General features: G+C 43.1%; 1 protein-coding gene across 2 annotated transcripts; it reads right to left on the reverse strand.

Annotated features, from left to right (window-relative positions):
* Positions 1–12,638: 12,638 nt before the first annotated feature.
* Positions 12,639–15,011, reverse strand: LOC116143274 (probable purine permease 10). 2 transcript variants are annotated; one of them, XM_031428732.1, is made up of 3 exons: positions 14,860–15,011; positions 13,965–14,039; positions 12,639–13,850 (listed from the first exon to the last, which is right to left on the reverse strand). In XM_031428732.1, the coding sequence occupies exon 3, from the start codon at positions 13,801–13,803 to the stop codon at positions 12,736–12,738; it is 1,068 nt and encodes a 355-aa protein (XP_031284592.1). In that variant the 5' UTR covers positions 13,804–13,850; positions 13,965–14,039; positions 14,860–15,011; the 3' UTR covers positions 12,639–12,735. The 2 variants fall into 2 exon arrangements, with proteins under 2 accessions (XP_031284592.1, XP_031284591.1); XM_031428731.1 differs by lacking the exon at positions 13,965–14,039.
* Positions 15,012–17,214: the final 2,203 nt, after the last annotated feature.

Consider the following 17,214-nt stretch of genomic DNA (forward strand, 5'->3'; position numbering starts at 1 on the left):
AAAAAAAAATTGTACTTGTTACAACTTACAAGAGAAGTGTAATCCTTTCCAACTTAAATTTGGACGAATTTTAGATAGAAATCACGAACTCAACGTTGAAGTAACAGAATAAGACAATATTCCTAAAACTATGGCATGGAGTTTACCTTTTAGCAATTACTACCACTATCACATAAGTTCTCTTCGCTGCCATATCTATATCCTGAACCAAAAAAAAATTTGATTGTTTCATGAACTTGGAAATTGAATATATATATAATAATAAAATAAAAACTTACCCATGATGTGGAGTTGCACTTCTTGAGCTTCTCCCATGTCAAAGAAGTTGTTATGCCTGGAAAAGTAGGGCTGACGCAAGACTCAGTCAGCACAAAAAGTCAGAACTTAGGTAGGCCCACAGCCAGTCAAAAGTAGCCACGTCATATAATGGCAGGGATGGCATGCTCCTGTCAAGGTAGTGGGTGCGTGTTAGACCAGCCAGGAGTTATAGCGATTCCACGTTTCTAATCCCTGCACCAAATCACGTAAATCACTCTGGAAGGTGGGCAATGGGACATAAAGAAGGATTTGCACGGATAATCTCACTAACTCACAGATTTAGTAATCATAACCTCAAACCATCCCACTATAAATTGAGAGTTCCTCTCTCATTTAAGGGATTAGCTAATCTCTCTTAAGAAAAATAGCATTCATTTTCGTTTAATCATTTGTAAGTCAGTCCGCTGAACGCGACCTGACCACTATTATTAATACTAAATCAATGGACGTATGACTTGCTTCCTTAAGCATCCGAACCACTTTTAACACTGTTCTCCACTACTTTTACTCTCGTCTTCTTCATCCACGTGTGTCTTCTGGGCCAGCTCAGCATTTCACACGTGCGTTTGGTTGGTGTCAAAATCACACATCAACAGTTTGGCGCTAGAAGGAGGGCCTGATTTAGTATTCGTCCTTCATCAGGAGAATCTCTAACTTACTGGTCCTACAACAGCAAATGGCTCACCGACTTGAACCTGAGCGGACCAATCAGGGCATTGAGGAGATCCCCCAAATGTAGGAGGACACCTCTCCTAAGGTACCTTTGGTTCCGCAAAATGTCGCGAGGGATATCCTGTCAAGTTCACAACTTGACCCTGCCATCGTGAGCTACCTGGAGAGGTTCAACAATACTCACTAAATAGTCAAACAAAGGTTAGACCGTTTGGACCAGGCATGCCACCCAAATCAAATGAGGCAGTTCAACTGCCAAAAATGCCTACAAGTCACACAAAAGCAGGGCAAAGGGCGATAGCCCATGCCGTGAGCACTGCAGCGTGCCGAATGAAGGGTAAGCAAATGGCGAAAAATGGGCCTAAGAGCTCCAAAGGGCCAGCGAACACCAACCATGTCCCGAGTAGAATACCCGTGGCATTAAGACTCGGTGAAAAGTCACAGCCTAAGTTGTCCCATGCCACGTCGCATGAAAACCCCCATAAAAGTGCTAGGTAGGGCGATTCTTATCACCGCCAGAGAAATAATCCTGATCGTAGTTGTGCAGGAGGTTCCCACACTCCGCGGGGCTGTTCATACCACCGCGGAGGTCGTAGAAATTCTCCTCAGAATTCATCGCCATCACACGACTCTAGCCAGCGTGTTCCAAAAGTAGCCAGAACTGTCGGCCGAGGCGAAGAGGAATTTGACCTCCGGACTTTCCTCAATCGCAACCGTAAGGCTCGAACTCGCATGTGCGAAAGCAATCCCCAGATAGCTCCACTACCCCAAATTGAGGAGCTACAGCGAGCTCTAGACCAACTAAGAGCTCAGCAAAATAAGCAAGGGTAGGTCACATCAGCGTCTCCCTTTTCTCCAACAGTGTTAGCCGCCCCACTCCCATCAAGATTTAGAATGCCCGACATGTAGGCATTCGATGAAAATTTTGATCTGCAGGATCACTTGTACGAATTCAACGACTTGATGGAACTTCACCAAGTTTCGGATTTGGCAAAGTGTCATTGTTTGGCAGTAACTCTAACCTCTCATGCCAAACGGTGGTTTAGGTCGCTCCCAGCGGGATCGATCAGCTCGTGGCCTAAGATAAGCACGACGTTCCTAAGGCACTTCCAAGCAAACCGAAAGTTCTCAATGCCTTTAAGCTACCTCAGCAATATAAGGGAAGAAATGGATGAATCCCTCCAATCATACATCGATCGATTCCACAGAGAGCTTAATAAGGTAGCACACACTCCCGAAGAGTCTGTTTGGACTCTCATCATAGTGGGAGTTCGCCCGCAGACCGACCTGTGGAAAAAGCTACAGGCTGAGGATGATGTTTCCCTCACCCGCTTCTATAACCTTGCGGAGAAGTACCTTCGTATTGAAAATTCCGTGGCGGCGGTCCACCGTTGTGACCCCGACGCTTCAAGTAGTGCGCCTAGATGGGAAGAAAATAGGAGAGTTGATCGCAGATGGGTTGCAGACGATCAACGAAAAGGAAAGAAACCGCGCTATGAGCTCAAAAAGTCTTATGCTCCCGTTCCTCGTCGCGACCACGACAGAAATCAGTATACGCCTTTGAATGCGTCTGTATCGGCTATTCTTGACAAGTCGGAAGAAGTTAGCCTGCTCGGAGAGCCTAAGCCCATGAAAAATCCCCCATCAGCCAAAAATAGCAAAAAATACTATCGCTTTCATCGAGATAATAGGCATCACATCGATGAGTGTCGAGCTCTCAAACAGGCAATCAAAAACCTCATCAAGCAGAGGCATTTCAAGGAATATATTGATGACTCCACTGCCGCGCAAGAGAAAAATCAAGGGGAACCAGGAAAGAAGAAACATGATATATGCAGCATCAATTTGATCTTTGGAAAACCGTACCTCGCAGGGAACTCGCGAGGTGCCTAGGAAAGGTATACTCGCGTAGCCCATCACGACCCTATCAGTGTGATGAGCATGACGCTACGACCACAAAAGGTTCGTAAGGAGGAGGAAATTACCTTCTTTGAAAAAGATGCAGTTCGATTGCATCATCCCCATGACGACGCTCTTATGATCATGCCCCTAATAGGGTGCCATAACGTCCATAGAATATTGGTGGATAACAAAAGTGCTGTGAACATCCTGTTCTAGACAGCTTTTGAAAGAATGAACTTGGACGAGGCTAACCTGAAGCCCGCCTCGATCCCCCTATATGGTTTTACAGGGGACCACCTAATCCCCAAAGGAATGATCTTACTTCCAGTCACGTTGGGTGACTTTGACGAGGTGACCAAGGTAATTGAATTCTTGGTAGTGGATTGCCCATCCGTTTTTAATGGTATCCTAGGGCGACCTCTACTGAGAAACTTCAAGGCAGTCACTTCGATATACCATCTGAAGATGAAGTTCCCTACCCCGACGGGGATAGGGGAAGTTAGCGGATCTCAACGCGTATCTCGCGACTGTTATGTGAAGGCCATGCAGATGGCATGCAAAGGGAAAGGCATCTCGCACGACATTCCCCGACAGGCAATGGCGATCAGCCGGATCGAGCCACAGCTTGGCCCAGCCGAGGATAATATGGATCCTCGTATTCAGGAAGGCCCTTCTAGTAGGCCAGTTGAGGATGTGTCTGAAGTATCGGTCAACCAGAGCGAGCCGAGCAGAGTGTTAAGGATTGGGAGCAATCTCAACCCCCTGCTTACCACCGAACTGACCAGCTTCCTCAAGAAGAATATCGATATGTTTGCATGATCGCATGAGGATATGGTCAGGATTAGCCCGGATATTATTTGCCATGCATTGAATATCGACAGTGAAGCCAAGCCGGTTCACCAAAAGAGGAGAACAATGGATCCGAAGTAATATGCTGCCTTAAAACTTGAGGTAGATAACCTCCTTTGAAATGGATCCATCCGAGAAGCGCTTTATCCGACCCGGGTTGCCAACCCAGTTCTGGTAAAGAAGCCCAACGGCAAATGGCGGACCTGCGTCGACTTCACCGAGCTCAATAAAGCATGCCCAACAGATAGTTTTCCCCTTCCCAAGATTGACCACCTTAGGGCACGAGCTGCTGAGTTTTATGGACGCATACTCAGGATACAATCAAATTTTGATGTACACATTGGATGAAGAACATACGTCCTTTGTTACAGATCGGGGGCTGTACTGTTACAAGGTTATGCCCTTCGGCCTCAAGAACGCTAGCGCAACTTACCAGCGGCTGGTTAACCGGATGTTCTCCGAGCAGATCAAAAAATCGATGGAGGTCTATGTAGATAACATGCTGGTCAAGTTGCATGTTGCTTCAGATCACATAGCGCATCTCGCTGAGATGTTCGACATCCTCTGGCAATACAGAATGAAGCTGAACCCCCTCAAGTGCTCATTCGAAATATCCTCAGGAAAATTTCTAGGATACATGCTTAACCAACGGGGAATAGAGATCAACCCCGAGAAAATCCAGGCTCTCCTCGATATGAAAAGCCCGACCAACAAAAAGCAAGTCATGAGCCTCAATGGGAGGATAGTGGCACTCAGTTGCTTCATATCGAGGGCAACAGATCGTTGCCTGCCATTCTTCAATGTTCTAAGGGTCAATAAAAAGTTTGAGTGGACTCCCGAGTGTGAACAGGCATTCCAGAGTATTAAAGAACACCTCGGGAAGCCACCCCTTCTGTCCAAACCTCTCCCGCAAGAGATCCTCATCTTATATCTGTCCATCTCTCAGTTTACAGTCAGTGCAGCCTTAATTCGAGAAGAGGATAGGGTCCAATGGCCAATGTATTATGTGAGCAAGCGTCTATTATATGCCAAGATGCGGTATCCAGAAATGGAACGATTAGCTTATGCCCTGCTGATCGCATCCAGGAAGTTACGACCTTACTTCCACGCCCATACAATCCATGTAATGACTAATTACCTGCTTAGGCAGGTCCTCCAAAAGCCAGAGGCATCGGGTAAACTGCTCAAATGGGCCATGAAATTAAGTCAGTTCGATCTGAAGTACAGACCAAAATCAACTATCAAAGGGCGGGCTGTTGCTGACTTCATATCAGAATTCTCATATCATCCGACGCACAAGTCGGAGCAACAGCCCAACGAAGTCATTCAGGAAACTGCTCAAAATATATTGACCTAGAGCCTTTATGTCAATGGATCATCGAACATAAAAAGGGTCGGGGCAAGTCTTCTCCTTTTGAGTCCCGAAGGGGCTAGCATTCACGGCATTCTCCGATTCGATTTTAAGGCAACCAATAATGAGGTCGAGTATGAAATTATGCTCGTTGGACTGCGGTTGGCTAAGGAAATGGGTGTAACCGCGATCAGTATCCACAGCAACTCCAAGCTGGTCATTAACCAGATTTAGGGAGAACACCAAGCCAAGGAAGAAAACATGATCAGCTATCTGAAGAAGGTTAAGGCCGCGCTCGAGCCGTTCAAGCACTTCACAATCACACAGATTCCTAGAGATAGCAACTCTGTGGCGATGCCTTGGCAAGAATAGCCTCGTCATTGGACTCAGATGCACCGGAGAGCGTTCCTCTTCAGTTCATTGAGAGCCCTAGTATCAGCTCGACCGAACAGGTTGTGAATGTAGTAGAATCAGACTCCTAGATGACCCCCATCATTTAGTACCTTAGAGATGGGACCTTGCCTAATGACAAGGTCGAGGCAAGGACTCTGCAAACAAGATCTGCTCGTTAGACCCTCATCAGAGACCAGTTGTATAGGCGAGAGTTTAGTGCTCCTCTCCTCTGATGTGTAAACAACGAAGAAGCAGATTACATCATGAGGGAGATACATGAGGGGATCTGCGGTAATCACACCACCACACGATCTCTCGCTAATAAAGTTGTTCGCCGAGGGTACTACTGGCCCCTAATCCAAGAAGACACCACCAACTTCGCCAAAAGGTGTAACAAATGTCAACAGTTCACAAACATACCTCGAGCTTCTTCCCACCAGCTGATAACCATGATCAGCCCCTAGCCATTCTCCATGTGGGGAATTGATCTCATTGGGCCTATGCCGATTGGTAAAGGGGGAGTCAGGTATGCTATGGTCGCGGCAGACTATTTCACCAAATGGGTCGAAGCAAAATCGTTAGTCGCAATCACAACCAGAAAGCTCAAGGACTTCATCTTCAAGAACATCGTGTGCCATTACAGGATTCCTCATACCCTCATTTAAGACAATGGTAAACAGTTCGACAACAAGGAGTTCAAACAGTTTTGCGACGAGCTGCGTATCCATAAAAAATTAGCTTCAGTCGTAAGACCGCAAGCGAACGGTCAAGTTGAAGCCATCAACAAGACCATCAAGCACACTCTCAAAGCCAAGCTTGGCGCAGCCAAGGGGAATTGGGCCGACAACCTCCCTGAAGTCCTATAAGCATACAGGACAACTCTGAGAACCTCTACCTCAAAAACCCCTTTTTCGCTAGCATATGGCTGCGAAGCGATGATCCCAATGGAGGTAGGAACTGGTTCACTTCGGAGGGACCTATACAACGAAGTTGACAATAAAGCACTTATACGCGCAAGTCTGGACCTAGTTGAAGAACACCGCAGCAAGGCCCTGCTAAAAATAGCAGCCTATCAGCAACACGCGAAGAGGTTCTTTGACTCTAAGGTCAAAGGAAAAGACTTCCAGGTCGGCGACCTCGTTTTGAAGAAAGTTCTTCTCGGTGCTAGAGAACCAAGCGCGGGAGTTTTGGGACCAAACTAGGAAGGCCTATACCGCGTCGCCAAAGTAGTAAGATCGGGGCTGAATAGTTCCGTAATACCGCGAGCTTGGAATGCTGAGCATCTTGGACCATCTTATCAGTAATCTCGAACTCAATTTTTCCTTGTAAAGATTTTGGCCTTCGTAATCTTTGTAATTACTAAGTGTAATTCAGTTCTTTTGTAATCACATTTTACATGTATGAGTCTGTTCGCATGAAATGTATAACTTTGTTCGCATAAACTTGTTTCGAATGTAACTAAACATTTAGTATGCAACCTTATGTAAATGCGATACGAAAACTATAAATTCAGAAAGCGAAGTCTTTATTTACAAAAAAGGAAAAAGGGAGGAAAGGAAAGACAACAAAAGGAGATCAATGTCCTTCGCCCCCAATTCCCGCAGCTCGATCTTATCGCCCCAGGCTGGTCGTTGATCGCCTGATCGGATGCGGGCTCCTCTAGGACATGTACCGAAGTCTCCCTTGGACTAGAACCTTGGGTGGCCACCGCTACATCCTGTTCTTCAAGCCGGGCCATACTATCAAGGATGTCCTGGTAATCTGGCGGAAGGTCGGATATGTCCATCATAGATTCCTCGGCCTCAAAGCGAAGATGGACTAGATTGTCGATTCGGCAGCCTTGCTCTCAATCTCCGTCTCTTGTCTTTGCATCTCTTTGGTCAGAGAGGTGACCCTTCCCTGACTGGTATGGAGTTCAGCCTTGAGTGCCTACCTTTGCTTCTCGGAGGCCTCCCACAGCTCGCTCCTTCCCCTCTTTGCTTGTAAGGCCCATTGGGTAGCCGTTGCTAGCTCCTTGCCTTTCTCGCCAGCTTCCCTGGTGAGTCTAGCCACCGTCCTCCGGAGCTCGTTCATCTCCTCCATATTTCTCTCGAGCTCATCCTTTTGAAAATCTACTGTGCAAAGAGCTGCATTCCTTTCACTCAAGTACCGGTTCGCTGACTCGGTAGATAGGTCATTTTCTGCTTTAGCAGCTTCTAGGTCCCGCTTAAGCTGCGCATTCTCTTCCTTCAGTGCGACCTCTCCTACAACAGCTTCAAGTCGGACCTTTTGCAAGGATAGTTGCATGGAGAGTAGAGCCTGCGAACAAGAACAAGAACAATAAGTTAGTTCGCTACCAAAGATGAAAGGGCAAAGTCCTCGCTGAGGACAGCTCGTTTTACCTTGCTTATGTGCTGGATTGATGTGGACATCAAGTCCACATGGTTGGAACCCACGAACTCTTCAAATACTTCTGCGAGTTCGCACTCCAACAAGGCAAAGACCGTTGGCTACAAATGATCTGGCAGTTGTCCCATCGAGTCCAACACTGGAGTGTCCTTACTGGTGCCCCCGAAGTGGGTATCGCCCGCCGGTTCCTTACTCAACCTCTTTCCAGTTCCTGCAACCTCGCTTTGCCTTGCTCAAGATGCTCCCGAAACAGTAGGAATGCCTGGTTGCGACCCTCTGGGCTGAACACCCAGATCCTCTGGTTTGGACTCTGACTCTTCGGTCTAAATCTGTCTCCTCTTCCTGGGTCGCTGGGCTATTGTCTTTTGCTTCAGGCGAGCAACCGAATGCTGGGAAGCGCCCGTAGGTTGGATCGGGGTACCTGTCGAAGGTTGGGAAGTCTCGACAGGATGCGCTGAAGCCCCCGATGTTACCCTTTCAACTAGGGGACCACTAGGAGCAGCTTCGGTCGTCCTAGCAGTCCTCACCTGAGGGAAGGTAAACTGCCTTCCTCGTGGCGACCTCGGGACCTTCAGAGGCATGTTTACTACATAAGAATGTCGTTAGTAAAAATAGTTAGTAAAAATAGTTTGTTGCACAATCGAGACTTGGTTATCGCAGCTTACTTGTTGAGGGCTCTAAGGTAGCGTCTATGTTGAAGAAACCGTATCTCCATAGATTCGCGATCGTCACAAGTAGCCTAGCGTCGCGACTAGCTGTGGGCAGGAAACTGAAATTTTTTATTCTATCCGGGTCCACGAGCAGGTCTAAGCTGGTCGTTTTGTAAACTACGAAAAAAATAAACAATTCATTAGCAAAGGACAAACAATCAATAAATTTGTTAAGGGAAAAGAACCTACTCAGCTCTTAGAAGCGGTAAAGGCCGTCGTAACAAAAGAAGAAAAATTTCGTCTCGTAGGCCCCCGCATTGCTAGGGCAACTGTGTATCCCCACTGCTATAGTGGGTCACCTGGACAAGTAGTAGGAATCTCTGTCCTTGTTCTTTTTAAGAATATACGAGCAACCGAGCTCTAACGTAGTAAGCTTGCCTAACCTGTTCTCACGACACGCAATGTACATGGCAATGACAATCATGTCCGCATTCAGCGTGAGTTGCATCAGTACGATCCCAAAATGATCCAGGACCGACCTGACAAAAGGGTGGAAAGGGATCAACCCCCCACCCTTGAAGATTTCCTCAGAGATCGCGGCTAACCCACGTGGCAGATACCGAGCTGTGCGCATCCCATCATGAAAAACATCTGCGCTGATACCGTATTGTTCTATCACCCTTTCGAGCTCATCCCTAGTAAGAACCGAATAGACCTCTCGAACGGGACTCCCAGGAATATCCATATCCTGCGTAGACAAACTAGTCCCTTCCTCGGATCTGGTCGTTGAGGGGTCCATTTTACTATAGTCTGCAAAAGCGACAAGCAAGGGGTCATTTAACCCTCGTACGCTTTCATACGATGACGTGGAGGGAAACAAACACTTCCCCTCCTAAATCCCAGAAAAACCCTAACCAAATGTTTCAAGCTGCCATTCATGGCTCGAACCCAGCAAAAACATCTCGTCTCCCATCAACCACCAGAAAACTGATATCATTCATCAACTACTAGGAATAAAGAGTAAAAACAGAAAACGATCCTTACCTCAGAATATGAAAACGAATCCTTCTGCTTTGAATAACAGGTACATGCAGGTTTGGAAGGCAAAGAACCCAAGTTTGCGAAAGTCTCTTGCTCTCTCTGAGAAGATGAATATGGTGACATTGCTTGAAATGAACTTGGGTTTTATAGCAAAAGAAATAGCGCTTGGTTTTCCCGAAAAAATGTATCTCACCGTTGATCGCGACCACATGTCGCAAATCCATGAGGAAGTGTGACCGTCACATTTCAGGAAAACCAAATCGTCGCCCTTCTCCGTTGAAAAACCCAAACGATGGCACGTTCTCCCTTCGCATTAAATGCGCCCTAATCTTCATTTAATGCTCTGATAAGGGATGTCTTTTCAGCATATCACGCATTTAATACGCATGGCTAGCATTTATTGTGCACAGGACACGTCTGTCAGAACAGAAGGAGTTTTATTAAATATACCCATTACAAAAATGCAACAAGTGGCACCTAAAGAGATCGTTACGTAGAACACTCTTCATCTGGCTAGCCACAAAGCAACGTGACTCTTCGACTCTACCCTATTGGTCGCGAAGCGACATGATTGTCAACAAGTGCCCAGTTCGGAAACAACCCAATCTCATTGTCCAGATGAGAATTGCAACTATAATCAGGTCGTGAACTTCGGAACATCGAAATCGAAGCACTGGTACGGTCTAAGATCAGGTCATTCACCCTTAAACAGACCATCAGGTCGCGTGTACAAAAGCGCAGTCTCGACCTCTCTTCAAATAGGTCAGAATCACCAGAATTTCCTCAAGGGCGTCTTGTCATGGCATGAATTATAGTTTCCAAGGTTCGATCCTCAAACCTTAAAAACTAGGGGACTTCTGTTATGCCTGGAAAAATAGGGCTGACGCAAGACTCAGTCAGCACAAAAAGTCAGAACTTAGGTAGGCCCGCAGCCAGTCAAAAGCAGCCATGTCATATAATGGCAGGGACGGCATACTCCTGTCAGGGCAGTGGGTGCGCGTCAGACCAGCCAGGAGCTATAGCGATTCCACGTTTCTAATCCATGCACCAAATCGCATAAATCACTCTGGAAGGTGGGCAATGGGACATAAAGAAGGATTTGCACGGATAATCTCACCAATTCACAGATTTAGTAATCATAACCTCAAATCATCCCACTATAAATTGACAGCTTCTCTCTCATTTAAGGGATTAGCTAATCTCTCTTAAAAAAAATAGCATTCATTTTCGTTTAATCATTTGTAAGTCAGTCCGCTGAACGCGACCTGACCACTATTATTAATACTAAATCAGTGGACATAGGACTTGATTCCTTAAGCATTCGAACCACTTTAAACATTGTTTTCCATTACTTTTACTCTCGTCTATTTCATCCACATGTGTCTTCTGGGCCAGCTCAACATTTCACACGTGCGTTTGGTTGTTGTCAAAATCACACATCAACAGAAGTATATATTTTTGAAGAACTTCCGAGCTGTTAAGCTAGAAGGAGACAGAGTGACGGACAGAGAGATTAATTATATTTAGATGAAATTAATTTGTCATATATATATACGCCACCATGAGTGTTTCTAATTGGGGCTTGATCGAAGGCCATAAGAAGGGGGCAAATCATGTTTCTAATTCGAGTTTGATTAAAGTCTATCAAAAAAGGTGATATGATTTTGCCCGTTAATTTTTCACAATCATTTTTATTTTTTTATTTTCAGCCTGAAAAAGTACTGTAGAAATAGTTTTCATTATTTCGAGTTCAGATCAGACCATGCTTAATTTTCAAGTTAATTATTATGAAACCATTGGCTTCCATAAAGAAATGTAAGAATTTGTTAGGACCAAAAAATGTCTTCGACCCCAATAGGCCCAAGGGAAGACACCTACAACAAAGCTCGGAGTCATGACCTAATTCCGATTAGGCCCGTGACAGGGTTCGCATATTAGACCTGCTTATTACACTTACCATGTTGCTTACTACTTAAGCCCAATCAATAAAAGCCCCGATTCTTTTAGACCTCATCATCAGCTTATCTTGGTTCGGGCCCATTGATCCAAGGCCACCTGCTGGACTTAGGGTCAACTTGAACCCCAAGGTTGCCTACTTACTTTGGCACCATCAGAATTCTATCAAAGAGATCCATTACTATCCTAATTCATCTAAAATCTGTATCTTAGACCCATTGGGACTCCCCTTCCCACTAAGGTAAGAGAGTCAAATACTTTCCTTCTCACTAAACCTCAACTTTCAAGGACTCGCAGTCCAACTAGAACTCGAAGATCCTATAGCTACTATTTAAACAAGAGGCTAGTCCTCTCACAGGTACGAAAAACTAAGCCTTCTACCCTTACAGTCTCACTCTCGAGAGCCTTACATCATCGCTATAGTCCTAATCTTCGGCTAGATTCCTGGTAACCTTCTCTTTCCCTTACCCTCTCTAAATTAGACTCACACAGTCTTGTTGAATTAAGCGTCAAAGTGCCTACGACAAACACCACCCTGGTGCTTTCCGTAAGCTTCACATTTGTTTTCTTATGTGCGCAGGTGCAACGGATTGTTGATGACCTCAACCTCACGAAATCATACCCTATTTCCGTAGCAGTAGGTTTTTTGCATCTACAGAATTTAATACCAAATAATCAAATATTAACTGAAGAAGATAAACCAAATTAAAGGGCATTTGGGACTCAGTTGAATATTCAAATTTGACATGAAGATTATTGACTGAGTTTGGTCGAGATATGAAGCAGAGACCAATCCATAGATTTTTTAGATGTTGAATCAATCTTGGAGCACGTGTTCTAATTCCTACACTTGCAAATAATATCAATAATTTGGATTTTGATAAACAGGTAGATCAACATTCATTTAACTTAACCACCTTTGCTGGTGATGCAATAGAGACTTTTGAGTGTATTATTCAAAAAGTCTTGAGTTTGATTTCTCTTGATTGCTAATAGAGATAGCCACTTGAGGTTTACCTTGTCATTAACTTTAGAGCCCTGGGAGACTAATTGAGGTACACGCAAACTGGCTCAAACACCCTCGATTACCAAAAAAAAAAAACATTCATTTAATTTTCTAATATTTCATACAATGGAATGGAGTAGAGTAAACAAGTGATCAGTTTTCTAGAATATTAGGTCAAGGGTATCTGTTTACAAGTTGATTCCTTGTTCTCATTCTTCACTAACATTATTTCTCTCAACAATGGAAGCTTTCGCAGCATCATTTGCATTTCTACTGTCAATTTTGGACTTACAGTCATCTAAATAATGCTGATACACATAAGAAACAAACCCCCAAACAGCCAATATCAAAGCCCCCACCTTCAGCCCACTCATTTTATCTTTGAAAAACACCACTGCTAGAACTGGAACAACAGGCAATCCCAAAGTACTTATAACATTTGAGAACACTGAAGACACTTCAAAAATCAACCCAATTGCGCCAATGGAAAAAACCTGCCAACACACAGCAGTCCATATCAAAGTCATAAGATAAGACACCTTCCCAAGCTTAAACCCCTCCATTTCTTGGCTTAAACCCTTCCATTCTCCACTGCCAAAAAGCCCCACAACTATAACACAACTGGCAACCAGAGCTGGATAGATTATCATATCCAGAACCACCTTGAACGTTTCCTTCTTCACAACCTTGTGTAAAAACCACTGTGTAAGTGAAAGAATCAGGCCATATCCGGCTGAGGCCGCTAGAGTACATATGAACCCGATCGCATACTGTCGTTTCGACACTTGACCATCATTGTCGCTTGATTCAGTCGAGTCATTGGTTTGAAAGATGAGGAGAATGGAGGAAATGGTAAGAAGGGTCAAAGAGTTGATAATGAGAAAAGTGAACTTCAAAGAGTTGAGGAAGAAGGAGAAGAAAGCATTGAAAGCTAATTGAGAAGCGCAAAGGAGGGAATAAGTGGAGACTGGGAGGTACATGTACCCAACTGAATACATCATGGAGTCAGCAGCTAAAAGAATGCCGACTGAGATATAAGCCGATACAAAAACTAAAAGAGATGGAGATTTATGATTGAGATTGTTGGAAATGGGATGTTGAGGTAGTGATGAAATGAAATATAAGGGAATAAGAACAGGGAAACCTGCAGTGAGCAAAAGTCCGGCCAACCATTTGCTGTTGCCACCTTTGTCGTAGTATAATCTTCCAAGGAGAGTGGCGACAGTCTGACCAACAAGAACAAAGATTGTATAGATGACCAGTCGGATCCACCACATCAAATTTCTTTGGCGAGTGAATGAGTTTCCTTCTTTGTCTTCCTGGCCTGCAGGTAACATCAAGTTTATTTACTGGCTACATACCATGGGACATCATTGCATCGAAGTTTTAAGTATATATGAGAGGAAGCTATTACTGGGAGCCTCGGACGTAACCTTACCTACCAACTAACCACCTTCGATCTTGGTCCACTCTGATCCAAGGGTGATCAGTGGTGAGGCAAAGTTTCCCATTGCTGCATTGAATATAAGGGTTAAAGTGAAATTTAAAAAAATAAAAAATAAAAAAAATATTATGCAAGCCCATGGGACCCATGACCAGTCCTATGGACCGGTCCGGGCCCTAAAAAATCTTATGGGCTTAAGATAGTCCTTGATTATTTGGGCCCAGCCCAGGACCGACTAGGCCAGGGCCTTTCCCACCTCTAGTTCTAGAAAGGAGAAATTAGTTTACAACCCCAAGATTTGATCTATTACTAGTTTACGAAACTAACAAATTAATACTCCCTCCATTTCAATATAACTGTCGTTTTAAGTTTTTACATAGTTTTTAATAAATCAAAAACTACGCAGAAAATTGACTTTTTCCTCATATTGCAGGTGGGAAAATTTTGTTTTTCCCGCTGCAACGCGTGTGAAATATTAAAATAAAGGGAGAGAAATTATGAAAGAGAGGAGATGAGGGGAAAAGATAGATAAAAAGAGAGAGAGAGAGAGAGAGGAGTGTGGGCAAGGCAGAGAAAAAGGTAGAGAGAGGAGATAAGAGGCAGGGTGAAGAATAAAGATGTGGACCATAAAACATTGAAAGAAAAGAACGTCATTTATTTTAAAAAAAAATTAATACCCTCAAAACGACTTTTATAAAAAAACTGAGGGAGTACATATTTATAAATTTTTTTTTTTTTTCTAAAATAATTTGGATTTATTTCTTTTTCTTCTATGATTCAGTGACCAAAAACAAAAGGAAAATTAAAAAAGATGACCAAAAAGCCATCATCCATGCATGCAAGTATCTCTGTGGATCAAAAACAAAAACTTATGACTCTCATCACTTACCTACAATATGAAGCTGCACTTCATGTTCTTGAGAATCTCCCATGTCAATACTGAAGAAGAAGGAACTCCCCAAAAAAGATCAAGTCTTTGGCAGAGAGACAGAAAGAAAGAGAGAGAGGCCCTTGAAAATATTAACGAATGACAATAATATGTAATCTGTCTGAATGCGAAACCAGCAACCCATATGGACTTTTGGTAAAGAGAAAAACATATGTTATTTAATTTCAGGATGCTTTTCTGGTCACCGTTGTGCTCTAAGCATTTATTTGGGATGAACAAGGACAACAATCTTGTCTTTAGTGGGAGCCGTGTCATTTATAATTTAGATGATTCCTGCCGGCCTATTTGGATTCAATCATCTGCATTTAACTGATTCCTCCGCTTTTTATAAAGTAGACGACATTTCCCACCTAAGTTTTCCTTAATGCCACTTTTTCCATCTAAAAAGTTTGGAAATATAATTTTTTCATCTAACATTTATATTCTGTTAATACCCAAGATATACTTCACTTTCTTAATTGGTATTCAGCGAGTTAATAGGAGCTAAGTTAAGAGGGTTTTTGTAAAGTTGACACTGGCTGATCAAATGATGGAGATCGATTAAATATTAGTCGTCAGAATCAATTGAAAATCAGTTAAGAACACAAAACCCTAGTTTTGCAGTGATTGGCAATTGGCAAGAAATCAATTGACGAAGTGAAAAGGGTTTTGTATAGAAGAGACCGGAAGTTTAAATGGTGGTGACAAAGAGAATTTTTGCCGAAATCGGTTTTGGGTAGTAACGGAAAATTAACTTTGAGTGAGAAAGTGGTATTTTTAAACTTTTTGTGTGGGAAAGTGTCATTAAGGTAAACCTTGGGTGATAAAAGTCGTTTACTCTTTTTTATATAGGTAGAAAATGCATCCTATTATCACAACCTTGAGGTGTGGTCGAAACTGTGGCTAATCTAAATTGTTCAATAAAAAAAAATATATGTATTTATGTATGTACATTGGTATCATTGGACTTTCTTATGAAATTCACAAAATGCAAAATAGGGATATAGTAATTAAGTTAATTAAATATAGGGGTTAAAACAAGAATAACCATCCTCCCAACACTAAAATAAATGGGTCAATCAATGCAGCTTTTGACATAAATACCCTTTTACAATTGTTTTCTCCTTCGCTCATTATTGTCCTTTCAACACAATAGCAACGCATAATAACTTAATATATTCATATATTTTAAAGGCAATTACTGTTTTTACCCAAAAAAATAAAAAATGCCTGTACTTTTCATGCCAAAATTTGAACTCTTCTAATCATTTTTTCGGTTTTAATCTTATGAAAACGCCTAACTAATACTGAAATGAATACTTCAATTTGTCAATAATTTGAAACAACTCAACATTGAATTTCAAATTATAAAAGAAAGACAGAAATTTGCTTAATTAAGCTAATATTTAATAAGAGTTAACGACTTTTCTCACCCAAAAAATGGTCCATTGATGTTTGCCCACCATCAGACTTTTAAAAGATTTTTTTACAACCCAAATACTATGTTTTCCTCTGGTTTAGGTGGGAACTACAATGATTTAGGGGGGGAAAAAAAAAATTCCCTCTTTTTTCTTTTCTGTTTTAGCCTCTTCTATTGCCAGCAATTGTCGGCATTGGGGAGTGCTGGTGACCAAAAAATCAACCAACTAATCACAAATACTGCAAATAAATATTCCTCAATTGTCTTTCAACCCAATAAACACAAAAACCGAACGAATCAAACTCAATTAATCGATCAAAACTTGAAAGTGGGGAAGCTTCAATCGTCGGCAATTGGTAAGCAAACGGGATCGAGAACATTAGGGCTTTTGGAGAGGAAGATCCAGGGAGTCGATTGGTGATGGCAAGGACGATTTCTGACACCAGAAATGACCGAAAATCGGCTTAAAATTTGAAAGGTTGCGTGGTGCACGGCCAGCGATCGATGAGCAAGGGACGGTGATGGAAGTAAGGGTTTTGTAGAGTGGGTTGTGGGGAGTGTGATGGTGGTGTCTAGGGGAATTTCTGGCAAAGAAATCAACCAAAAATCCGGCTTAAAGAGTCAACTATGCGAATGGAGGGGGTGGTGGGAAATAGTGAGTGATGACGGCAAATGGAGGTTTGTGCTTTGTAGAGAAGGTGATGGGAATTCTGTGAGTGGTCTTGAAAGTGATTTTGAACATTGGGATCAGCCGCAAAATGACAAAAACTGTCGACGATGATGCTATTAACATGTGCCATCTCTCGCTAACATGTACCGTCCCTTTTCTTTTCTTCTTCTTCGACAATCAAATGTTTGTTGATCATTTTATCCTCGCTAATAACAGAATTTTGACC

The sequence above is a fragment of the Pistacia vera genome, unplaced genomic scaffold, assembly GCF_008641045.1.
Source record: "Pistacia vera cultivar Batoury unplaced genomic scaffold, PisVer_v2 Contig427, whole genome shotgun sequence".
Lineage (NCBI taxonomy): Eukaryota > Viridiplantae > Streptophyta > Magnoliopsida > Sapindales > Anacardiaceae > Pistacia > Pistacia vera.